At 45.4% G+C, this 25383-nt stretch overlaps 4 protein-coding genes across 7 annotated transcripts; 3 read left to right on the top strand and 1 right to left on the bottom strand.

Annotated features, from left to right (window-relative positions):
• The first annotated feature begins 35 nt into the window (after positions 1 to 35).
• On the top strand, positions 36 to 4254 carry ecd (ecdysoneless homolog (Drosophila)). Of its 3 annotated transcripts, none has more exons than XM_076038404.1 (14): positions 36 to 135; positions 439 to 657; positions 740 to 857; positions 966 to 1053; positions 1158 to 1336; positions 1456 to 1648; positions 1793 to 1921; positions 2020 to 2145; positions 2255 to 2340; positions 2438 to 2541; positions 2665 to 2926; positions 3027 to 3094; positions 3180 to 3418; positions 3624 to 4254. In XM_076038404.1, the coding sequence occupies exons 2-14, from the start codon at positions 453 to 455 to the stop codon at positions 3852 to 3854; spliced, it is 2028 nt and encodes a 675-aa protein (XP_075894519.1). In that variant the 5' UTR covers positions 36 to 135; positions 439 to 452; the 3' UTR covers positions 3855 to 4254. The 3 variants fall into 3 exon arrangements, with proteins under 3 accessions (XP_075894519.1, XP_075894518.1, XP_075894520.1); XM_076038403.1 differs by having other exon boundaries at positions 78 to 169; XM_076038405.1 differs by having other exon boundaries at positions 82 to 130.
• On the bottom strand, positions 4252 to 8159 carry LOC142896623 (uncharacterized). The gene is made up of 5 exons (XM_076038412.1): positions 7952 to 8159; positions 7061 to 7108; positions 6235 to 6436; positions 5443 to 5743; positions 4252 to 5261 (listed from the first exon to the last, which is right to left on the bottom strand). The coding sequence occupies exons 2-5, from the start codon at positions 7069 to 7071 to the stop codon at positions 4852 to 4854; spliced, it is 924 nt and encodes a 307-aa protein (XP_075894527.1). The 5' UTR covers positions 7072 to 7108; positions 7952 to 8159; the 3' UTR covers positions 4252 to 4851.
• An 839-nt stretch (positions 8160 to 8998) lies between these two features.
• On the top strand, positions 8999 to 11975 carry LOC142896566 (dual specificity protein phosphatase 26-like). Its single transcript, XM_076038287.1, has 4 exons — positions 8999 to 9008; positions 10088 to 10247; positions 10394 to 10530; positions 11078 to 11975. Exons 1-4 carry the CDS (start codon positions 8999 to 9001, stop codon positions 11728 to 11730), a joined length of 960 nt encoding a protein of 319 aa, XP_075894402.1. The 3' UTR covers positions 11731 to 11975.
• Positions 11976 to 12657: 682 nt separating this feature from the next.
• On the top strand, positions 12658 to 25358 carry p4ha1b (prolyl 4-hydroxylase, alpha polypeptide I b). 2 transcript variants are annotated; one of them, XM_076038236.1, is made up of 15 exons: positions 12658 to 12913; positions 16006 to 16088; positions 16253 to 16349; positions 16598 to 16749; positions 16872 to 17009; positions 17144 to 17383; positions 17578 to 17804; positions 17947 to 18123; positions 20144 to 20214; positions 21709 to 21808; positions 21925 to 21978; positions 22064 to 22129; positions 22759 to 22827; positions 23369 to 23465; positions 24229 to 25358. In XM_076038236.1, exons 1-15 carry the CDS (start codon positions 12900 to 12902, stop codon positions 24297 to 24299), a joined length of 1656 nt encoding a protein of 551 aa, XP_075894351.1. In that variant the 5' UTR covers positions 12658 to 12899; the 3' UTR covers positions 24300 to 25358. The 2 variants fall into 2 exon arrangements, with proteins under 2 accessions (XP_075894351.1, XP_075894350.1); XM_076038235.1 differs by lacking the exon at positions 20144 to 20214 and adding an exon at positions 18324 to 18394 and having other exon boundaries at positions 12659 to 12913.
• Positions 25359 to 25383: the final 25 nt, after the last annotated feature.

The following is a 25383-nucleotide window of genomic DNA, read 5'->3' as shown; positions in this document are numbered from 1 at the left end:
ATTGACAATACGTACCACCAGTATTGTTGTAAATTAAAAGTAGGAACCTTTAATCACAACAATTGAAGTAGTCGAGGAGATTTAACAGTCGGACCCAAACACAGGCGGCGGTGGAGAAGCAAACGATGAAGTGAGGTATTTTACGTAGGGAACTGTCCTGGTTGTGTTGGTCAATAACGTATACATTTTAAAAACCCACAGGATTTGTCTCTTTAGGCTTTGAAAATGTTCTGTAAAATATGTATTTTTTGACGTTTTTGAAACAAAGTTGGAAATAAGTTCTGTTATTAATTCTCCAAACCCCTTTAAAAATACATTTGAGGACTAACTCTTGTACATTACTTAAATTTGACCATTGTATGCCGAAAACAACAATTGTTTATTACCGATACCACAGCTCTTCAAACATTTTGTCTTTTTATCTTTCTGCTTTTGTAGGTAATTTGAAAGCTATGGACATCTTTCAGAGGAAAGTGATTTTGGAAGACGCGATTGAGTACAAGTTGTTCTTGGTCCAGGCAGACTCTTTAAGTTCAAAACAGACTGAAGAACGTCTTAGAAATTTAGTAGAGGAGATATTGGCAAAAGTTGCCCCCCTCTTGATACAATACATCTGGCAGCATCAGCCATTCAACCTTAAATATCATCCTGAGAAAGGTACAACTTTGCCAAGTCATTAATTGTCAGTACATTAACATTGGATCATATGGTGACCTCTTTTATTTCCTGTTAATGACAGGAGATGTTCCTGCTCACATTGGAGGAAGCACTCAGTTCGGGGACAACGTGGAAGATGAGTGGTTCATTGTTTACCTGATACAACAAATCACAGAGAAATTCCCAGATGTGGCAGCTCGGTGAGACAAAACTTGCTTTCTTTAAACAACACATAAACCTCTATTGGTTGTCTGTTTGTTTTTGTTTTTTTTATGTCTTAGACTTCAATTTTGTGTTTGTGTTTAAAGAGTTGAGGACAACGATGGGGAGTTTTTATTGATTGAAGCAGCAGATTATCTTCCAAAGTGGTTAAATCCAGACTCCAGTGAAAACCGAGTGAGTTCACCTCCATATAAAGTTTAGAATCATCTAGTTGCTATCACGTCTACCGCTTCCATCCTTAATGTTTTTCTTTGCTTCTTCCCTAATTTTCTCTTCAGGTATTCTTCTACAAGGGAGAATTGCATATTTTGCCCCGTCCTTCCAAATCCAGCTCAGTGGGCTTCTCCAGAGATGTGGTACCAAGTCTTGCACAAGCTCTTGCACTGCTCTCCTCCCATCCGTATGAATGCCGGGCAAACCCCAAGATTTGCTCTGTCCTGAGGAAGAGATTTGTGGGGTAAGAAAGTTTTTTTTTTTCATCTTCATCTTTAATCATCTTAATGCAGGTTGTGATTATGTTGCAGTGTCATCAACAGGTCTACCTTGACTAACAATGCATACTGTATATATATGTAGATACCCGGAAAAAATAAAAGCTGACCTCCACCGAGCCCACTGCTTCATACCAGCCGGTATTGCCACGGTGCTGGCTCAACGACCAGACCTGGTTGCTCCTGCTGTGTCAGCATTCTACCTGCGCGATCCTATAGACCTGCAAGCTTGTCGAAGATTTAAGACCTTTCCCCCTGACACCAGAGTCCTGACCTTGGTAAACACACAAAGGATTATTCTGTTCTCAATGAGAAGAAGAGGTCGAATTAAAAAAAAAATATATATATATATTATTAAATGTTTCATTAGTTTTATTGAAGGCTTTTTGCTTTTTTCGTGTTCCTTTTCTATTTGCATGAAGGTGACATTCACGCGATGCCTGTACGCTCAGCTGCAGCAGCAACAGTTCACCCCCGACAGGAGAAGTGGCTTCAGCCTCCCCCCTCCTGCTCATCCCCAGTACAAAGCCCACGAACTCGGCATGAAACTGGTCAGCCATCACGCGTCATCTTTCGTTTTGTATTCGGTTGGATGATATACAGCGAGATGTTTACAGTGTATTTAACTCTCTTCGTGGTTCACTTTTAGGCACATGGCTTTGAGATCTTGTGCTCAAAGTGCAAGCTGCCATCGTCAGAGACGGGTGACTCTGTCAGCTGTAACCCAGAGTGGAAAGGTTTCATGGCAAGCCTCAAAAAGAACGACTACTTCCGGGTGAGTTCCAGTAATGAGGTTGGGACAAATGTCAGAAATGCTTCACACTCAGCAATTCTCTTCTGCTAGAAATTGTATTTCTTTTGATGGCAATTGCGCTCCAACACAGGGAGAACTGGAGGGATCGGCTCGTTACAGTGAGCTGACAAAATCTGCGGAAAACTTTTTCAAACAGTCTGTTGTGTCGAAATCCAGGTGAGGCTCATCGCTGGATGTAAATTTGAAGCACCGTGTCAGTCCGGGAGATCCGAGCGCCGCCGTCGAAATGTTCTCATCGTCTGCTTTGTCTCAGTGCCTTGTCTCCAGGCGAGGAGGTTCTCAAGTTGCTGCACAGCTGCAGTCCAGTCAACCTGGAGGAGCTGAAGAAGCAGGAGTCACAGCTCCCCCTAGAGGACAGTGAGTATAACAGCGTTTGCATTGATTTGCAAGAAATGCACAAGCTTGTCGCATTATGACTGATTTTTGCCTGATGTTCCTTTTAATTATCTAATCATTTTGCCTTTTCATTTCCATCTTTAGGCGACGGCTGGCTGGACATCACCAGTCAGGACTTGGAGCGCTTGTTGCAGGAGCGTAGCGGCGGCGGAGCCGATATCGGCAGCCGAACCTCCGGCGCTACCAAACAGGCACATGGTGTGAACGGCAAGGAGGAGAGGGGGAGGGGAGACGAGGACGGTCCGGGCGAAGAGGAGGCGGCGGGCTACAGCCTCGTGGCTGTCAGCAAGGGGATGAAGGACTTCCTCAACGCCGTGTCGTCACACGAGGGCGCTGAGTTCCCGTGGTGAGGCCGACTGCTGTGATTTCAGCAGCCATGATGATCAAGAGTCCAGGCTAGGTTATGGGCAAATGCAGGGTAACACAATTTTTACTTTAACCTCCAGGAGCAGCTCAACTCAGCCTTTTACACTTGATCCAGACGCCATGGCCAAGGCACTGGACAAACTGTTTGGTATGAAGGGAGTTTTTACACAGTATAAAAAAAGTCATCACTAAGTCATCCCTGTCTCATTTCTTTTGTCATCTTATATTAACAGGGAAAAAAGATGAGGAGTTGGATTCAGACGATCTAGATGATGATGATGATGACGACGACGACGACGACGACGACGACGACGACAATGATGATGAAGCTGTTGACAACGCTGACGAGGAAGAGTTGCCCGGTCAAGCAGAGATGACAGAGACAGAATCTCTCAAGGGTCTGAGAGGTTACATGGAGCAAATGGATCAGGAGCTGATGGGCACCAATATCGGGCAGAGCTTCAAGTTGGAGGTAACGTTGCAGCGAAACGCTGCATATGAAATGATGTTGCTTGACAAAAAAAGTTGTGCTGCATTAGCAATATTTGAGATAAATGTTTCAGCAAAAAAATTGAAGGAATCAGCTGCTGCTGTTTGCTGTCTTGAAAATAGTTGAGCTCACAGGCCAATACAAGGTCATAAATTGTTTTGTTTTTTGTGTTTCGTCTTCTGCACAGAGTCACAACAAGCCGGACTTGGAGGACGACGCCGCCGCCACAAACGGCCCCGCAGCCACAAGCGGCCAGTCGGAGGAGTCGCTGGAAGAGCTGCCATCCCTCGACATTGACCTCAATCTGGTGTCAAACCTGCTGGAGTCCCTCAGCTCCCAGGAGGGACTCTCTGGACCTGCTGCCAACCTGCTGCAGAGTCTGGGATTACATCTGCCTCCCAACTCTGATCCCTCATAAAGGACGGGAAGTAGAGTCAGTGTTCAGAGATTCACAGAGTCTGTATGTCACACAGGGGCTCTGGACCAACACGGTGGCATTTTAATACCCTGTTTCTGATGCAAACTAGATGCTTCAGTTAAAATAGTTTTATAACAAGAAAGCAGTCGATCATGTATGGCGAACTGGGGTCAGGCACTGATCATAACATCATTTTCTTTCTGTTGGCCCCCATCATGCTGTGGTGTCTCAAAACCTTTAAATGTTGTCATAACATTTAAAATAAAAAAACTCAGACTTAACTCAACATTTTGTTAAAGTTGACACGGTATCAGGAAGTGATTTTTGCAGCATTGGTGTCAATGACAGCACTTATATTTGTTGTTGGGATAAATAAATAAATAAATGTTTTTGCTACTCATGTTTCATCAGTTCACTTTATTCATTAAACATGGATTCTCTTTTCGTACGCCATCTTTGAGGTAGCTCAGCTCTCCAAACAATCACATTGAAGCTTGTGCCTCCATTTACATCTAATGTTCTTTTGTTTTGTTTCATTCATTGTCCCTTCTCATCTGACAAGCGATGAGTTTGCTTGCAGAGTCATTCAGGGACTCAGAAACTATTAAAACAAAATTATTAAAACTACTAAATACACTTATGCTCATGAGCGCGTGACCTCCATCAAGACCATTGTTCAATTCAAACAGCCAGTTTTGAAATTGGTGCCGGGGGTGGGGGGGGCTGTGGGAGCCACGGTCTGCTGCTCATTGCTGTTAAAAAGTACCTTGTGCTCTAAACCTGGGCGACCTCTGTTCTGGTTGCATTCTGAGGTTGTTGTTACTCCTGCTCTGTACTCTAGTGCCCCATATACACACACACATTATATATTTATTTATGTGTGTGTATTTATATACATACATATATATTAGCACAGCGTTACTGTTTTCATGTAAAAAATATAGCTATGTATGTATGTAATGTATGTAAATATACTTATATGACCCTTCGAGTGGGTCTACAACATTTGGAAGAAGGGTTGCACCAGCTGCCTGGCCGAGTGCAGCAGCGCACCAGCGAGTGGCGAGAGGCTGAGAGCCGTGGCGCCCAGCAGGAAGTGGAGCGCCGCCCCCAGCAGCAGCACAGCCAGGAGGTACCCGTGGAAGAGCAGGCTGTGCCAGCTGCTGCGTCCAAACACCAACCAGGGGCTGTGTGGGTGCAGCAGCCACAGAAGGCCCAGGATCCAGCTCTGGTTGACCAGCTGGACGTAGTAGATGTCCCAGATGGAGGCCCGGGCGTCGGCAGGCTGCTGTTGGCGCTCTGCCTCCCACACTTTAGCCAGCCAGGTCAAGGAAAGAGCGAGGAGCAGAAGAGCCAGAGGTGCGTACAGGTACTCCAGGGGCTCGGTGCCCTCCAGGCCCTGGGAAACTGCAGCCAAACAAACAAACAAACAAACAAAAGGTTGAATGTGAGGCATGGAGCCATTATTTTATATTTTAACTATTTGTTGACCTTGATAACTTTTTAAATTGCATTAATTCTTATAGCATATACTGAAATATCTTAATTCTTCAGTATCAGCTCTGAATATAACCATCCCATCATGCACCTGTGATGCTGACACATGTGCCGCTCAGGACGGAGACGAGGACGGCGACGTGGACGGACGGCGTGGAGGCCACCTTCAGGCGGAGGCCCAGGACGATGGTCAGGACGGGCAGCAGAGGCAGAAGCAGGTGGTAGAGGCCCGCAGACGACCCGCTGGCCTTGGCCCACGTGGTCAGCACGCTGTGGCCGCCGAGGCCGAGGGCAGGGACCAGCAGCCTCTCGCCCTGCCGCCTGCAGTACGGCCTCAGAGGCAACAGGCCGACCGCGTGGAGCAGGTGGAGGAGCAGGATGGAAACCAGGACCTGGGAAAAGGCCACGGAAACACAATTGTTTTAAAATGTGTTTTGTGTAAAATGCAAAATTCCTGCCTTGCAAGCAAATGTTTTTGCAGTTTTTCATTTCTATTGAGGTAAGACTGCAAGAAAAGTGAGCTTTCTCACGTCCCACAGCACAACTTGTTAATTTGCTTAGTTTGACCCCTGCGTGAGGTCACATTCATGGCATGTTGGTCCTAAGGGCAGCAGCCGTTTGGTTAAACATCTATCACGCACACTACATCTTCTGTCCCTCACACACACACACACACACACACACACACACACACACACACACACAAACAAGGCATGGGCTAACTTTCTGGCTCTTTGCTGACTTCCAACAGGTGTGTTAGCAGAGGCGCCATAAAAGTCACATCTCATTGAAAGCTCGGTCAAACACGACACTGTGTGTGGACTAAACGGGACAAGCTGCAGCACGTCATTTATTTGGATTCTTTACAGTCACACGCACCCACCTGGCCAAACGCAAGAGCCACCGAGAAGGGGAAGTGGTACTGTGGGATGAAGATGCCGGCCACAAAGCTGCAAAGTTTGTCGCCCTGGCCGTATATCACGGCTACGCCCAGGCAAAGAATGGGAAGCAACTGCTGCAGCGCCTGATTGGACGGAAGACCCCTGGCCAGCAGGGCGTCCCATCCCCTCCTCCACCATCCTGGACTGCAGGCAAGAACAACACGACAATCAAAATATTTGTTTGCACCAACAAACAGGTTGCATCTGACATGATGTCGCTGCTTTTGTTCCAGTTGAGCTTGTGCAGATGCTTAGAATTTCAAAAGTTTAGAAAACTTTTTTTCACTTCACAGACCGAAGTGAAAATTCAAATGATGTCACTGAAAATACCACATGAGGTAATGCAATGTTGCGAAACAGCTTTAAAAAAAAAAAAAAAAAAGCTGTTGGTGGAGCCGCAAAGATTTAACAGAAATACTACAGAACTGAACACTTTCTGTTTTTAAAAAAACTGTCCAGCTTGGTTGGTTGCGGAGCTGTTTTGAATGCATTGCAGCTTTGTGGGCAGTTTTTTCTCTATAAAAAGGTGTTATAAAAAAGGTATAATATATATGCATGTATATATATTATTTATTTAGTGAGTAGATTATGGCCATTTATTTTTATATTTTTTTCAATAATTTATTGACTAGACATGATAGAAAGCGGGCTAGAGTTTTTATGTTTTTGTGGAATAAATTTGAGTGTTGCGGAACAAATTTGGGTGGCGACGTCATGAAAAGAAAAAAAAAGTGGGTCCTGCGACTCCACCGGTTGAGAACCACTGACCTAAAGGACATGGTGCCATAGCGTGCGGAGGTCAATGATCGAGGGGTCCTGGCGAGACAAAAATGCGGGAAATCATCCAAAAAAAACCTTCCATGTATGCAGTGTCATGCAGGGGGCATGTTTTGACCAACCAATAGGTGAGAAAATGTTTGAGTGCCATTCAGTGATTCAATGGTTTGTTCTTACGGATTAGATCAACATGGCAATAATTTTTATCACAAGCTTATAGTACGTACACACTCACAGCATCATTCTGGAGTCTTGCTGCAACCAGACACAGATTTTCTTTTTCTTTTTTTTTTCTTTTTTTAGAGGTAACGTGTTCTAAATGGATATTCTGCAAAATTAAGCAAAATTTCTTTCTTTTCAATTTTTCATTAGATTTGAACCCGCCCATATTTTACTGGGCCAACCATTCCAAAAATAACCCACCAGGTCGACTCAATTTCTATACCAACAACATTAGGAAGAGCGGAATTGTGACATCAATGCAAATCAAATGAATTAATGTGAGTGGCACTAAAAAAAATTAAAAAACTACAAAAAACACAAAAAATCTAATAATTGGAAAAATGAGGTCAAAAGTACAGATGAGTACAGTTGCAAACCCTTCCACTTCTAATTAAGACTCACATGTGAAAACGCAGCTGTGTTTGTTTTTAATTAACTTTTTTTTTTTTTACTCCGCAACGAGCTCCCAAAAGTTAATAACATGTGTCATTTCAAAACAAGTTCATAATAGATCTCATGTGCTTGACAGTGAGTCTGTTTTAAATCCGAATCTGATCAAATCTGTTTAACACATGCACAATTGTAAAGACGGACAACAATAGAAGGAATATGAAAATGAGAATGAGAGAATGAGAGAATGAGAGAATGGAGACCACTCACCATCTGAAAATCCTTAGATCACTTCATGTCCAAAGTCAGCCATCCTCCTCATTGACCTTTACATGACCACAATTTGGAATAATGGTGCTGATTTTTTTTTATTTTTAAAATAAAGTTTGATTTGGATCCCACTGTCTTGAGCAAGTGTGTGCCGCTGCTGTACTGAGCTCTGAACTGCTCAGTTCTGCACTCTGCTGCCTCCTCACTTGCATCCATGTGGACTTTGATCCACATGTTTGTTCCTCATTTAAAGGGGCATTCACGTTTGTTACTTTGGGGGGGGGGAATTAGAGGGCGGTGTGTGTGGGGTGGGAGAAAGTGGGATAACAACAGGGAAGCCTACAATGTTATATGTTTTTTTTTTTTTTTTTTTTTAAATGTTTACGTCTCTGACAAAACATCTGACTTCCATTGCCCTCTAGTGGGCATAGAGCATTGCTCCCAGCTATTTTTTGCAGCAGCAGACACCTGCTGGTGACACTCACTGCACTTTTTCACCAGCTCTCTGGGCTCCAGGGACATCATGGGGTTCTGACTAGCTGTTTAGTGTAGGTTGCAATATGTTTTAACCCCCTTTGGCCTCAGAAAGCACAGGGGGGTGGGGGGGAACTGCAAGCAAACCTGCAAGTTGCGAGTCCTGAGAGGACAGTAAGAATGTCATGGTACCTAAAGGTGTCTAATCGCTGTATAAAAATCTACATCACTTCCGGAGGAGAGAATGCCAATATTCCCAAGACAACAGTAGGGGGCAGTCACACTATTGACTTGGATGCTGGCTATATTTATCTGATTCTAATGGGATCTTTATGTAATTTAATTAAAACATATATTTTGCATTTTCATGTTTTGTCTCTGTACACACAACACGAGAACGCGAGAATCATACCTCCAGTATGTCAAAATATAACATGTTTAATATGGATAAAAATAGTCTGAAAGTATGTTCACTGATACCCTTGTTCCGCCTGTGGCTCTGCTGGAATTTTAGGGAGGCCCAGGCTGCTCTGATTCTTGGCTCTGGTTGTTCTTTTTTACAATGCCCACTAAATGGGTTCAGGTCAGGTCAGGTCAGTTGCCTGGCCAATGACGCACAGTAATACAGTCAACAAAGCACTCCATAGTAGTTTTGGCACTGTGAGCACAGGCAAAGGCGTGCTGGAAAAGGAAATCAACGACATGTAAGACATTTTGAATTTTAATTACACATAATCCTAGATATTAAAACTTTAGCATTTTCATTAATCTAGGGCAGGTGGAAGTTTCCGTTTTTTGGGGGATAAATTTATGGGAGGATATAATAGAAGGTGACACGGGAGGACAGGCGTTTGTGCTGTCACTTCACAGCAGGAAGGTTGCGACTTTGATTCATGTCTGTACTGTATTTGAATGTCTTGCCAAAGTCAACTTCCTCTCACAGTCCAAAGACACCGACATCAGGCTCACCTCTTTAGACTGCGGATGCTTGTTTGTCTCTGAGTGTGGCCTTGCGTTAAACTGGCAAAGTTTCCATGTAGAAGCCATTTAGATGAAGAAGGACGTCCTTTCCCTCTGTCACCTGTCACATCCAGCAACCACATGACTTCTGACACCACTTCAGCATGACAGTTTCCAAGACCACCAGCATTGAGAAGATGGAAAGCTGAAGCAGAACACAGAGCCACAAAATCATCATTAACTTTTTTTCTTCTTTTCCAAAAACAAATTTTCAACATGTTTTTTTTTTTTAACATCTCTCTTACCATAGAATGATCTTTTAGCGAAGTGGTTCTTGGGACGACTGATGCAACTGTCAGATGACTTTTACAGAGATGGGCGTAGTAGTCTCCAGGTAAAAAGCTAATTTTTTTTCTTTTCTTTTTTGAAAAGGATTTTCAAAAGTCTGTTTTTGTGTCAGAATCAATAACAGCTATAGAGCGCCATCCGGAAACGCTCTCACCGCATCCCAAACTGTGGGCAGCGTCTGTGACAGGGACGCTGACCAGTTCTCTGTCACACCTGCCCCAAACACAGGTGAACTGCTTTTCCTTTTCTGTCCTCGCTGTTTCTGTTTGTTCACTATCTTTGTGAAAAACGTACGCTTGCAAAAAAAAACAAAAAGCAACTACAACTCTCGCATCCTTTGCTACCTGCTTGCAGCGTACGAGCTGCTGGTTCCATCTCTTCCGGAAGCAGCTCGTGTGGAGCGCGGCTACGTCACCCCGCAGCAGGTGTACAACCTGCTGAACGCAGAGGACGGTCAGCCTGCCCTGTTCGATCCGCACTACATCCTCATCCTGGACTGTCGCAGTGCAGAGAGGTTTGTGTGCAAGATCAAACTTGGCAATTCTATAATTTTTCTGCAGAGCCGAATGCTAAAAAAGTATACACAGCAAAACATTTATGAAAGTGACTGCTGTAGTTGAGATGCCTGTACATGTGCTCTCTAAAATATGTGCGCATTAGGTACAAGGAGAACCACGTGGTCACAGCGAGGGCCGCTGTCACCGTCATCCACCCTGAGCTCGCCTGTCTGATCAGCTCGACCCAGCTGCGGAATTACTCTGTCATACTGCTCTACGCACAGCAGGGCAGCAGCCCAGGTCAGCACGTCTGGCTGCCAGTGACTGTAAAAGTGTGTGGGACTGTAAAAAGGCAGGCCTGATTGCAGGGTGGGTTGGCAGATAGTGGAGCTCTCCGCAGCCAAAACACACCTGTCACAGTCGTTGACGGTTGTGCACAGTGGGAGGGAGAAGCTACACACTGCAGGAGGAAGCATTCAGGGCTGAGCTGCTATCCAGCTCCTGGTAGCATGCAGGCTGACCAGAAGGAAACACCCATCCATCCATTTTCTAGACCCACGTCTCCTGCACTCAGGATGGTGCACTCTCTCTCACCTTCTGGAGTCTTGCTTTTACTTTTCTCCTAAATGTGCAAAGCACTTTGAGACGCCTTTGGATGTGATATAGCGCTGTACAAATAAAAGTTGATTGATTGATTGACTGAACACCTCTACAGAAAAAAAAACAATAAAACCATTAAATTCCATCAGATTTTCCAAAGCGACCACCTTCTTATTAGTCTCAGCTGTATCTTGTGCCAATCAAAATAATGTCAACATCGTGTGTGTGTTATTTGGCATTCATTCAGTGGGCAGTGTGAAGGCCAAGGCAGACTCTCTGGACCTCCAGCGTTGTTTTTTCCAGCTCAGCGCCCTTGGAATGGATCCAGTCATCCTGCTTGGGGGATTCTCAGCGTTCAGTGCCCTCTACCCTTTCCTCTGCACTCCACGCATGGTGCTGCTGGAACACGAGCACCGCACCCTGACCATCTACCCATCAGAGATCCTGGAAGGAGCCCTCTACCAGGGCTCGGCGTCTCAGGCGGCTGACTACCGCATCATAAAGAACCTTCACATCACACACGTGGTCAACGCCACTACCAACTGCCCCGACGCCTTCCCCAACACGCTGTGCTATCTGAGGCTGCACCTGAGCGACAACTCCCAGCAGGACCTGGTGGAGGCGCTGCCGCTGGCGTCCAAGTTCATCAGCGCGGCGCTGAAGGCCGAGCCCGGGGGCCGAGTCCTGGTCCACTGCAGCCTGGGGAAGAGTCGCAGCTCGGCGGTGACGCTGGCCTTCCTCATGGAGCACCGGCGCTGGTCGCTGCTTAATGCCCTGCGCTGGCTGAAGGAGAGAAGGGCGTGCTCGGCGCCCAACATCAACTTCCTGAGTCAGCTGCTGACCTATGAGGAGCAGCTGTTTGGGAGCAGGCTCACCTCCCTGGAAGATATCCACAGATGACATGAAAGAGACACGGCACCTGTTGCTGTTTACGTATCACACCAAGGCAAAGTGCAAAACTTGCTTCTGCTGTCACATTGGGTAGAATTAATGTGGAATGCTGTTGCTGAGACCAAACAAACAGCTGAAAAAAACAATTTTTTCCTTTCCTTGTGTTTCAATATAATTCTTAGTTTACACACTGTCTTGTGCAATGTTACGACTGCATATAATCACTGCACTTGGTAATAGATGTCAAAGGACATAGGGCGATATTGCATTTAAATTCTTACATTAAAATGTTTTCTTTGATTAAACCAATTCCTTGACTCTGCCTCTTATAGGAATTCCATTGCAATTATCTAATATGTAGGGATGGTTTTACACTTTGCCTGCCATTCAGAAAAGGCGTGTGTTAAAAACATGTCGCATCTGACATGCAAAAAAAAAAAAAAAAAAGAGCCATCAAATGAATAATATGCTGCCTCTGACATTCACACATACGTGACTCCGCCCTTCTCTACTGGATAGCACACAGGAATTCCCTTCTCACTCAAGCTTTTTGTAGGAGGAAAAGGGGGAAACATCTGGAATGCTGTGTAATAAGAGGTGGAACCCCTGAGGTAAACAAAGTCAAAGCACATTCAACACAGACACGTTAGTTTGAATTGAGCCAACTAACTTAAAGACACAAAGAGACTTGATAAAAAAAACTTCGTCGTAGAATGTGAACAAAAAGCAGTTTTTACACATAGAAGACACTGTCCAATCTACTAATGTGATGACAGGAAAGCACGGGGGCTTTTGCGCGCAACCTCAAACGTGGCAGGGAGGTGACGTTAGCCTTACAGACACTAAATTCACACACTCCACAAGCCCAAAGTGGTGATCAATGCCGCCTCTCTCAACCACGGGTCCCGCGGCAACCTGACTCCCCCCACACTGCAATTCACAAAACGACAGCCCCTCCAGCCGGGAGAGAGCCATATGCATGTGCGGATCTGCACGTAGCAAAGCGAGAAGAAGGAGGTCCAGCCCACAACCACCGGGTTCGACAGGAGTGCATAAAGTCATTTGCAAGCCGGCGGGAGAACCGGAGAGACGATTCCTTTTTTGTGTGTGTGCAGCGGAGACGCGCCGAGCCGAAGCAGCGGAGGGAACTAAATACCGAGCAAACATTCTGCAGCAGGATGCTCTCGATAAGGTAACGTTGACTCTCGTGGCGGAAAGAAGTGGACCAAATGTAGCATAGTTAAAAATATACATTTATAACACCCATTTTAACAGCGTGTCATGGGACCCTAAGCATTTCATGGCAAACGGGTCCATCACTTTTCCCCTTCAATGCAAAACTTCTTAAGTGGGTTACAGTGAGCTAGCCCGACTAGCTAAAGCAGCTAGCTAACCTGGACAGAGCTTATGTATTTAAGCGCTTTTGGCAGCAGGAAAGGAGAAAGTAAAACGAAAACCTATTGACATCGAGTGCCGCTGTAGAAAGTTAAGTGTCGGGGACACGAATATGCGGGCGAGAAAAATAAGTTTTAGCCATGAAACTGTCTCTCTCTGTTGACGACATTCCAGCGCACTGCAGCGTGGGATGCTGCTACGTTACCGACCGTCATTATAGACGCGCACTGCAAATGCTTCGAAGAGGTGTTTTCGAGTTATCTTTTTGTTTTACACTGCGTGCAAACGTCTATCTATCCAACCGACTGTATTCGTATTAGTATTCGTATTGTGGAGATGAAAGCTCATATTCACTTAAAGTAGTTCCTCTGTACTTTAATTCGTTGTTTGTTGGCTAATGTTCTAAACTAGTTGACCCGTGAAATGACAGTTCAGCTCGCTTATTGGCGATAATAAACAGAATCCCACGCTAGGCCGTCAGTCGACCCCCTCGAGTTCCCCCTCCTTTAATTGCTTCTTCCTAATGAAGTCGGTGGGGCTCCTTCTGGGAGTGCTGCTTGCTGAGCGTCCCTACGAGTTCCCCCCACACATCGGCGGGGAGGGGCGAAGACGTGGCAGTCGTCTTCCATCCACATCCTGCTACGTCCGGCTCGACGGCTTCGCCTGGGATAAAAATGGAGCAGATAGTTGCGATCAGGCCAATTTAGCCGTAGACATTCGATGCGAAAATGTGATTCAGCGTGAGATAGTAGCTCGGTGGTGGCTTTATTATATATATATAAAAATAATAATAATAAAAAAATGTGTTAATTGAGTGTTTCTGAGGAGTCTCGAATGGATCCGTCGGTTAAGTGTCCTAATGAGAGTGCAGTGCTGATGACTAAAATTTGTTTTTGTTTTTGTTGTTGTTGTTGTTGTTGTTGTTGTTGTTGTTGTTGTTTGTTTTTTAAAATCCTACTGCATTGATTGGTTGCTTTTTGGGCATTACCCCCAAATAGGCTGGCTTAACTGATAGACTCAAGGCTGACTGATGAAACGCGGTCGATCACAACACCTCAAAGATCAGATGTAGCTTTAGAAAAAGTCAGTAAAAATTTAAAGGGGCTGAACATCTCAGGTTAACTTTAGTGTGCCCACCATCACTCTGGCTGATGTTGTGTCGCATCAGACACCGGGGACAAAGCTGTAACTTTTACTGGTTACCTTCTAAACTGACATGTCGAGCAATTTTAATTTCCCTCCTTCCATTTTTCTTTCGGCGCCACTGACCTAAATTGAAATGTCAGATATTTTAGCCTTTAATTCTTGCTGAAGGAGTGTCCTTGCGGCAGAATGGGAGCCTGTCTCAGCCTGTTATCAGCGAGCACAGAAAGGTTGAACAACTTTGCATGGACACACACCCCTTGCGTTGCAAGATACGTACGTGGGTGCAACGTGGGGGAGTATTAACGCGGAAAAATGCAGAAAATGTTGCTGCTTTTCATCATTTTAATTTTAATACAAATCCAACAGTCCAACTGAAGATTTTTTTGTGGAAAGAGGTCATGCTTCCTAAATGCCCTGTTATTTAGTCTAACCAAAAATCATTGACTTTAATATTTGGTTTAAATTATTTCAGTCTTTGGTCCCAGGATTCTGCTGAGATCTTGTAAATGTTTTGCACGTTTTTAGGGATAATGATTCACTTTTGCTTTGTCTCTGGTTAGTGGTTTCACATTTTAGATCCGGGTCAAGTCATGAGTTATTACAGTGCAGTTTTTTGGCTGCTCTTCTACTTGCAGTTTCACGTCCTCATATTTTAACTTGCATTGCTGGGATGCAGTCCGCAAACAAACCTTTTTTTTTTTTTTTTTTTTAAACACTGAAATGTGTCTCTGCATTCCTCTCAGAGAGCCTTTGTCCCTGACTGTCTGTCTGTGATCTCTTGCTTCTGTTTATTTGGGTGGACTGAGTGCAGCACTGTGACTTGACGAACCAGAGCCCTGCAGGAGGTTGGCTTTCGCCAACTTCAGTGTTCAACGGAAGGCATCGCAAACATGCCACACATCACTGCACCGCAAATTTATTTTTGCTCGTGTCCTGTGGTTGTGAGGCTTTAAAAGCAATGAAGGAATTTTTCAACGGCTCTGGTTAGACTTTTTTCCTTTTCTTTTGAGCACTTTTTTTTCAGTGGGCAGATGAGAAAAATAAAGTAACTTTAAATATTGGATATTTAACTATTACATGCATATATGTAATTGATGCATACTGCAGTTCAGTTCTCAGCTCTCCCACGCAACACGCTTCCAAAAATATTGCCCTGCTTTGGAAAATCTGCTGACTGCAAACATTGAACAGTTTGGTCGTTGGATTATCCAGGTTTGAATGGTGCGAACAGCCGCCTTCTGTATTCAGCTGTAAGAGCACCAGAAGGGGCTGACTGAGGAACGTAGAACTGTGATGTGAGTCACTTACAGACGCGTCAGGACGCAGCCAATCAGAACGAGCTGAGACACAGCAGCACGTCCGACTTTGTGACGTCACGCTGGGAATAAACTCCTTTCTGGTGATTTTCTGGCCGTTGTCATTTTTTTTAACGGCTAAAAGACGATAACTGAAAAATCTACAATAAAAAGATTTGCCATGAAATGCGTTTCAGGTCACAGTCGTCCTGTCAGCCGTTTTAAAGGCCTTTATTTTTGTATTGCGGTCTATGGAGAAAAAAAAAAAAGAAAAAAAAAAAAAGAAATGGTTGCAGTACCACAAGTGGCCACTGGGGAAAATCGGCACTCTGCCATATTGCCAGCCCGGGATCCAGTTCTTATAACACATCTATGATCCGGATACATCACAAGCGTTGCGATTTTTGACATGAATGATCAATGATTGGATTCCTGCTCTTTTCTCAAGGATGGAGCTGCCGTGTTGGTGTTTATTGTTGCTGAGCTGCCTGCCGTCCCTCTCAGCCCACAGTGACTTCTTCACCTCTATAGGTAACACATGCCCCCTGTTATATCAGTCAGTCACCTCTTTTGATATGACCTGTCTTGAATTATTCTGACACTGTCCCTTTAAAAAGCTCAGGTTGAACCTGTGATTGTGATGTTGTCGCTCACCATTGTTCGCTTGCCATTGTTGGTTCTTCTTTTCCTCTCAGGTCACATGACAGACCTGTTGTACACAGAGAAGGACCTTGTTACTTCGCTCAAGGACTACATCAGAGCGGAGGAGAACAAACTGGAGCGTTTGAAACAGTGGGTCACACATTCACACTTCATTTTTTAATTTAATTAATGCATCAATGTTGATTGCATCAACATTGATGCAATCAGTCAAGCCTGTCGAAGACATTTCTGGGGATCTGTTGAGCGTTTTGAACAGCATACCGCTCAGAGTTGCTCCACTGTCATCGATAATAATGTTCTGAAAATGAGGACAATACGGAGCCTTGTTTTGAGCCTCCAGTGCCCATCTCGACAGTCTCCATCTCTCTGTCCTTCAGGTGGGCTGACAAGCTGGATTCATTGTCGGCTACAGCCACGCAGGACCCCGAGGGCTTCCTGGGGCACCCTGTCAATGCATTCAAACTGATGAAGAGGCTGAACACAGAGTGGGGAGACCTGGAGAGCCTCGTGCTCAGTGATACCACCGATGGTATGACGCCACAGGGCGGGTTACTGCACTAATTGCTGTTTAGTTGAGATCTCACCGACAAAAAAAAAAAGTTTCATATTTGCGGCCGTCTTACCGTATACCCGTGTGTCCCCGCCCCTCAGGTTTCATTTCTAACCTGACCATTCAGAGGCAGCACTTCCCCACAGACGAGGATCAGACCGGAGCTGCTAAAGCTCTTCTCCGCTTGCAAGACACGTACAAACTCGATTCCAACACAATCTCAACAGGAAACCTGCCAGGTGATGACTCACACTCAGTCAGTCGGTCTTTCTTTCAAGGTGCATTGGAATCATATCGACCACATCTGATTTCAAGTTTGAAAGACGCCCTTGCGCGTACATTTCTAATGGCAGCATTTCCCTCTGCATTCCAGGAGTGAAACACAAGAGTCCCATGACGGTGGAGGACTGTTATGAGCTGGCCAAAATCGCCTACTCCGAGGCAGACTACTACCACACCGAGCTGTGGATGGAGCAGGCCCTGAAGCAGCTTGACGGGGGAGAGGAGTCCACTTTAGATAGGGTGACTGTGCTGGATTACCTCAGCTACGCCATCTACCAGCAGGGGGAGTTAAAGCGGGCGCTGGAGTACACCAAGAAGCTGCTGGAGCTGGGTAAGACTTCTCACAGTATCGGCCGCGTCGGGCCTCTGATGCAATAGTCACCTTGCATACATATTGGCATCGTGAATAATTGTTCATTCAGTGCCAGAATGAACAATAAGAATGTGTACGTGTTGCGTTGTTTGGTTTTGCTGCAGACATTTGTAACCGTCTCACTTGTCTCTGTATGTCGGCCATCTACACAGACCCGGAGCACCAGCGCGCCAAGGGCAACCTGAAGTACTTTGAGTTCCAACTGGAGAAGCAGAAGAAGGCGGAACAGGACGAGCCACCCAAAGAGACCAAGCAGGAGGAAGAAGATGCGGCCAAGGAGGCGAAGAAGAAGAAGCCGAGGAAGGAGAGGGAAACCATCCAGCTGATCCCAGAGAGGAAGAAGTACGAGATGCTCTGCCGCGGGGAGGGCATCAAAATGGTGAGGCAGGCCCCGGCCACGCAGGAGATGGTTGTTACTCACACAGTGTGTGTGTTTGTGTGTGTGTGTGTGTGTGTGTGTGTGTGTGTGTGAGAATTCAACCTGGTGACCTGGACGCCCGGCTCTCCTCTCTTTCTCCCAGACCCCCCGCAGAGCCAGTCGGCTGTTCTGCCGCTACTACGACAACAACCACAACCCCAAGTATGTGCTGTCGCCCATCAAGCAACAGGACGAGTGGGACCGGCCCTACATCGTGCGCTACCTCGACGTCCTCTCGCACGACGAAATCGAAATGGTCAAGAAACTGGCGAAGCCACGAGTGAGTGCAGTTCAAGTCCGTGTCTGTCGTGAGAGAGGAGTGCGAGTTGGTCGGTTGAGTCGATAAGATACAGCGAGTGTCTGGGTGGGTCGGTGTTGGTTTGGGGGTGGGGGGTGGGGGTTTGTCAGAGCCATTCGGCGAGCACACAGGCACGTGCGCGAGTGTGAGGGTGTGGGTAAATCATGTCCCTGGCTTCACAGCTGCGCAGGGCCACCATCTCCAACCCCATCACAGGAGTGCTGGAGACGGCTTCATACCGAATCAGCAAGAGGTAAGACGAGTCCGGGATGGGCGGGGATAGTGGGGGGTGTCCACAGCAGAGGGAGGGACTGAGATTGTGTGTCCTCGCCGCCCCCCCCGTCCCCCCGTCCCACCGCTCCACACCTCTTCCTCGTCCTCGCTCGCCAACCCAGCGCTTTTCTCTTCCCGCCCCGCCGCGTAAACTCGATTTCACCGCACCTGCAGTGTTTTGTGTTACTGCTGCTCACCACTTGGTGGATTCAGGTTCGGGGTGACATTTTTAACTCATCCATCCAAGTGTCACAAAGTCCAATTTTTTTTCCCACTTGAAACAGCGACAGTCGCTGCGTTTCCCTTACAGTTTTCTACAAAATAAAAGAAGCAATTCTAAAGTTTCGAGTACACCTGCGATTTGCAGGTGTTTCCATTGAATGGTGTGAAGCGCATAAGCCGTAGCTCTCGTAAGATCTCATCCTGCAAGATTTCACGAGAATTACATTTGCAGTATTTAGGTTTTGCGCAATTCTAGGGGGAATGGAAACGCAGCTACAGATGCCGTGTTTTAACCGATATGTCCACCGCAGCCGCATGCACAAGAACAGTGAGGTCAGGACACGCTGGGCACTCCTGTGTCCTCCTATCTGTCGTGCCCCGTACACAAGCAGCTCTGCATCCTTGTGTCTCCGAGGTGGCCGAGACACAGACTGCCTGCTTTTTAAGTCTATTCAAAGTGGCCAGACTGGATTGTGGCTGAAACCTCAGTGTTTACAGACAAACAGGACCGCTGTGGCCTCTGGACACTTACATGACGTCACAGGGGTAGTGTGCAGACTGGTTGGGTTTGTTACTTTACTTTTTAACATTGTAGAGCGTGACTACCAGATTTGAAAAATGTGCATTTACAAAATGTCACCAGACCCTGGAACTGCAGAGCAGTGAGCAGTAAAAAGGAGAAGTGCAGTTTTTTTTTTTTGGTATAGTATCTCAAGCTGCGTTTCCATGACCTTTAGAATTGTGCAAAACCTAAATATCGCAATAAAAAACTGGTAATGGAAACACGTAAACCTCAAGAAACCTCTCTGAAAGGTTTTTTACGAGAAATACGGCTTGTGTACTTCACACCGTTCAATGGAAACCCCTACAAATCACAATTGTACTTTGTGGAAATTTTAGAAGTATGGCTTTTATTTTGTGAGAAACTGTCATGGAAACGCAGCTACTTTTAAAGCACCTGAGCTGAAGCCCAGCACCCAGCTGAGGTTGATCAAGGGTTAAAACACACAACCCTTAAGAGTGCCAAACATTAGGGATTGCCAGAGAGATAGAGATAGAGGGGGAGAAAGGGAGAGAGGGAGGGAGCAGTCACTCTGTTGCTCTTGGATGCTTCCGCTCAGGAGTCTGAGTCAGAAATGTAACACAAGACAACGGAGGATCCGGGAAACGTGTTCCTTTTTTTTTTGACAAGCTGATATTAACGCAGTTGCTTTTGACGTGCAAAAGGATTTTAACAGTGGCGCTGCTTCACTGCTATTTGCTAATTAAAAAATAATAATAAAAAATAGAACCAGGGTTTTCTAGCATTACCATGTTGGAGTCAAATGGGTCCTTTTGGCCAAAAACGTTGACACCTAGTGACTGGTTCTGCCTCTCTTTTCTCCCCCTGTTTTCCTTCTCCTGCTTTTCCACTCGTCTCCCTCTTGTGCTTCATGTTCCGTCCTCCTTTTTTCTTTCCTTTGTTTTCTGTACCTTCCGTGTCCTCCTGCCGGGGAAACTACTGTAGTTAAGACGAGCCACGGTGCATGACCCTCAAACCGGGAAACTTACCACGGCCCAATACAGAGTCTCCAAGAGGTAAGGGGTCACAGGTGACTACAGTGCCTTCCCCCCACCCCCGCCTGACTTTAATCCACCCACCTCCTCACCTTTGCCTCTGTGCTGTCGCTGAAGTGTTCATTCAGCCCTGCACCAAGTTAACCCCGTAGGGAGAGTGAAAGATGGTGAGCTTCGCCTGGGGAAACCAACCCCAAACAGCGGGTTGAGCTTGGTTTAAACGGAGAATTAACTGGAATGTCTGCCGTCAGAATGACGTTTAATTTGAGTTTAAACCAAGCTGGAGCTGAACTCCACCTCGCTCCACCGGTCCACCCCGCGCACCGCCACAGTAGCAACCTGTCCTCTCCTATCCACTGTCCTTCCCTGGTTATTCCAGATCCAGAGCGTTGATTCTCTGCTCCGCTCCGCATTGTGGTTTCCAGGAATGAATCTGTGCCACATTCTCGTGGATGAGCTCATTGCAGCTGCTGCAGTTTCCCCAGACTCCATATCAGCATCGCAGAGGAGGGAAGAGATAAAGCAGGGCAGAGCCTGGATGCACGGGCAGCCGCACGCAGATAAAAATGCTACAGACCGCCTGGTTAAACTATCTGCAGCAAATTTAAAATGTGCATTATGTCACCTGAGCTAAACTTAGACCCCTCCCTGAACACACCAGCCCCCCGGCTGACCACTGAAACCCCCGCGCTTCTTTGGTTTTACTATTCTGGGTAATTCACGAGGGTGTGGTGCCCCTTTGATGTCTTTGCGTGCCTATGTGTTGCCCGCAGGCCTTTTTAAAATTTCAGGCCTCAGAAAATGACTCAAAAGGAGCACCGATGAACTGTCGGCAAAGCTCACACTGTGTTTATATTTTATCATTCTTCCAAAAGTCCTCCTTAAAGAAATATAGCTGTTCATTTCAGCACAGTCATGCTTACTCACTGGAATTATCCCTGAGAGAGCAGGGCTGTGATTCTTCTTAAACTCGCTAAATTCCACAGTGGAGTATTGAAACGGAAACACTGCATATTATAACTTTTAGATAAAAGTCAATCCCTCTAGATTTTCTTTTTTGTTCTGAAAGTAAGTCTTTGGAATGTGCAAACGTTTTTAATGCTTTCTGCAGAGCTGCAACTTTGTGCTGTTTTCGACATTTCGGGGGGGGCGGGGGGGGGGGGGTGAATAAGAGTTTTGTCAGTTAGCCCCACCTACAGTACGGTATGAGAAGGGCGGGGGCAGCCTTCAACCATGCAGCGAGAGAGCCTGCCCCCTAAGCTGATTGGAGATTCCAGTACTTTGGGCCAGTTTCCTAATTTCCATTCTGTTCATACCTTCACTTCCCCTTCCTGTCCTCTCCAACAGCTCGACTCTTGCTTTTCGCTTGTCATGGCAACGTAAGCAGCATGGCGCTTGCCTGCAAATGGAGAAAGGCTGCCATCTAGTGGGGGAAATCAATGGTTGGCATGCTGTTACCTTGTGGCGTTCTTTTCTTTTCTCCCTGAACTGCTGTGCTCTGCTCCCTGTGTGCAGCGCTTGGCTCACAGGCTACGACCATCCTGACATTGACAAGATCAACCAGAGGATTGAAGATCTCACTGGGTTGGAGATGGACACTGCAGAAGAGCTGCAGGTGAGGTGCTGGTTTGGCTCAAGGTGGCTTTTTGCACGTTTAACCCTCTGAAATTTTCAGTTTGTTTTGTGGATGTCTAAAAAAACAAAACTGAAAACTATACCTGTTTTTTGCAGGTTGCAAATTATGGTGTCGGTGGTCAGTACGAGCCCCACTTTGACTTTGGAAGAGTAAGAATCTTTAAGTTAATTGCTGTAATTGCACGCTTTTAATATTTGGCAGAAGAACCTGATTTTTACTCTTATTTTGAAACAGAAAGATGAGCCAGATGCCTTTAAAGAGCTGGGCACGGGGAACCGCATAGCCACATGGCTCTTCTACGTGAGTACACTTTTCATCATCAAATCCCCCTTTAAAATGACTACATATTATTTGTTGAAGTGAATTTCTCGTCTTAAAAAATTGTAAATTCATGCCACAATTCAGAGCAGCGAATAGATTTGGCTTGCTGAGCCAAACTGGAGGATAATTTCGTGTTTTGAACCTATGTTGACTGAAACTTGTTGAAAGTGTATTGCTCAAGGTCAAAGGAGGCTTTACTTTGTCTGCGGCTCAGTTGCGGAGACGTGATTGAACGGTTTCGCGGTCATTTGTATCAGTCTAGTCAGCTAATGGCTCCTCCTTTACTTGTCATTTGTCCTTGTCTGTCTGATTCATCATCTTGACTCTTTCAAGTCTCAGCTCCTGACTGAGTGCTGTGTGCTGCAGCTAAAATTTCCCCCTCACTTCCTCTCAGCCGTTCTTTGTGGTTAATGTCTCAAGTAATATATCATTCCACATATGAGATGCCGTTGCGATAAGTTAGATATGAAATCTTGCCGATACAGAACGCTATTAAAAAAAAACCCACACACCTCTGGAATTAGTCCCTCATTTCATACATCCTGTAGGACAACATCATGATTTGACGTGACTAACACAGACTGTCTCCCTTCTTGTCCCTGTCGTAGATGAGTGACGTAGCAGCAGGTGGAGCCACAGTGTTCCCAGATGTCGGTGCAGCAATTTGGCCCAAAAAGGTAAATATCTATGTCCACCACCAAGTCCACTTGTGATTTTTCACTCGGGAGACTGGCAGTGTGCAGTTTTTTTTTTCTTAAAAAAAGAAAAGATACAGATGTATGACTTAGTGTGGTAGTCAAGACCGCACCAACCGAGACCAAGACATTATCAAGACTAGAGAGTATTTAGACCAAGATATATATATCAAGAAAAATAACAACAAAACAGAAAAAAAAGACCAGTATCTTTTTTAAATTCAAGTTTGCTTTCTAAATCAAACAGCAACATCTCTTCTCAGCAAGGTCTCTTTCAATCATTTTCTAAAAAGGCAGCAGCTGGATTCTTTTCCGTGATTATTGTGTGATTGTAGTGCTGGCTGAGTCTCGACCGGTCTTGATCAAAAACACAGAGTCCGTTCAGACTGAGACAAGACTGAGTAAACATGCGTCCGAGTCCGAGACGACAATGAGACCTTTAAAAAGTGGTCTGGAGACCAAGACCAATCCCGAGTGCTACAACACTAGTATGACTGCTGCTTACTCCGCACGTGTCTTTCAGGGCTCAGCAGTGTTCTGGTACAACCTGTTTCCCAGCGGGGAAGGAGACTACAGCACCCGACACGCAGCATGTCCAGTGCTGGTTGGCAACAAGTGGGGTGAGCACGTCCTGCAATGACTTCCTCATGAACCCATTTTTAAACTTTAGAAGTTTGTTATTTATATTTATTTAAAGGTCCAATTTAATACCCATTCTGATATTTTTCTTTTTATTCACTCTGGTAGCCTTGCATCATTGAATTATCTAGAAAAATTGTAGAGTCAGAGGACAATGAACAGTTTTCGAGCGCTGATAGAACGTAATCAAACACCTTTGCATCAGTACATGATCTACGCCGCGACTGGCGCTATATTATGACTTGGCGCACGCAACTGACAGAGAAAGTTTGAGAACCACTGTCCTAATGCCATGCAAGTCTATGGGGTCAAAAGTCAACTTTTTCCTAGAGACATGGGGCCACTTGCAGGTTCATCGGGATCCCTCAAGACACAGCCACGTCAAATTTGGGGCTTCTAGCCCATGAGGAACCCCGAAACCCTAACCCTAATTCCAGCAGTAACCCTAACCCTAACCCTAATTCCAGCATTATCGCTAACCCTAATGCCATGCAAGTCTATGGGGTCAAAAGTCAACTTTGTCCTAGAGACATGGGGCCACTTGCAGGTTCATCGGGATCCTTCAAGACACAGCCACGTCAAATTTGGGGCATGGGGGCATGAAAAATTTTCTTCCTTTGAGTTTGAGAACCACTGGGCTAGAGTGACTAGCTGAGGAAGAAAGAACATAGATTTTCCTTTTTTTTTTATCTTGTCCATGTGTCAGGACCTGTCAAAACCCTGTGTTTGTCTTTCTGTTTTCAGTATCAAATAAATGGATCCATGAACGAGGCCAGGAGTGGCGGCGACCTTGTGGCCTCAATGAAACTGAATGATGGCTTCAATATAATCCCTCCCCGCTAGAACCCTTCTTCCTTGTGAGCCACCAAAGAACAAATGACACTGCTGCGGGTCACCTCTTCACCACAAGCACACCATTTTTATTCTATTTTATTTGTTATTTTTCACTCGTTACTGATGTCTCCTTAGCAAATTAATGGTTTGGATTGTTGAGCCTTTTGAACAACAAAAGCCTGGACAGTATGGTCTGGTTGTTGGATGGTTGGTTTTGAGGAACACCTGTGCCTTCTTCACACCCTTGTCTCCTTCTCTGCACTCAGTGGTGCTGTGAGAATTTTAGAGGACAGTTTTAACCCTGAAGGTACATATCATACTTTCCCGGTCCCTTTTATTTTTTATATTTTTTGTAAATCCTGTGTTATTGGAGAATATTCATGGATTTTAAAATGTTGTGAACCAGTTGATGCTTTTAGTGCCTTTACATTTCATATTGAATTTGTTTTTTAGCAAAGGGCAGGTTTGCACAATTATAACTCTCTCTTTATGTGGCTCTAAAAATTCCCGCAAGGGATTCTAAAAACAAAGTTTGTGCCCCAGTAACGTTTTCAAGTCGCCTCTCCAATCAGAAGTGACACTTGTCCACATCAGTGTAACGTCTTCACACTAATTAATTTTACTGAAAGCACATCCTGAGTCCAGTACACTCACCTGGACATTGGCGTTCCTGCTTGGCAGAGAATCCAGCGTCAGATCTCATGTTCGTCTTGTTTATCCTGGTTGTCTCTGCGGTTTATAAGGCCTGAAATGACCAACAGCTGCCAGAGCAAAAAAGGAACAACAAAGCCAGAGCATTTGGAAGAGAGGACTGATACACTACAGTGAGCCACGAGAGGTTACAATAATACCCACTGTTCTTTAATGGAATGAATGATTCAGTTCTGGACGACGTGGATTTGCCAAGGAGGAAACTTTTGTTTGTTTTTTAATTTATAGGTCTGATTTATTTTTTGTGTGTTTTGTATTGTCTTGAATGGAAGATTATCTTATTTTTTTCCCCCCCAACAAATAAAAACTATTTTATTGAAGTTGAAGAAGAGTTTGTGTGAGCAGTTTTTGTGC

This window comes from Nelusetta ayraudi, unplaced genomic scaffold (genome assembly GCF_046127955.1).
Source record: "Nelusetta ayraudi isolate G7.1 ecotype Tasmania unplaced genomic scaffold, CSIRO-AGI_Nayr_v1 ptg000056l, whole genome shotgun sequence".
Classification (NCBI taxonomy): Eukaryota; Metazoa; Chordata; class Actinopteri; order Tetraodontiformes; family Monacanthidae; genus Nelusetta; species Nelusetta ayraudi.
Note: the sequence above shows the minus strand (reverse complement) of the source record. Positions and strands in the feature narration are given on the sequence as shown.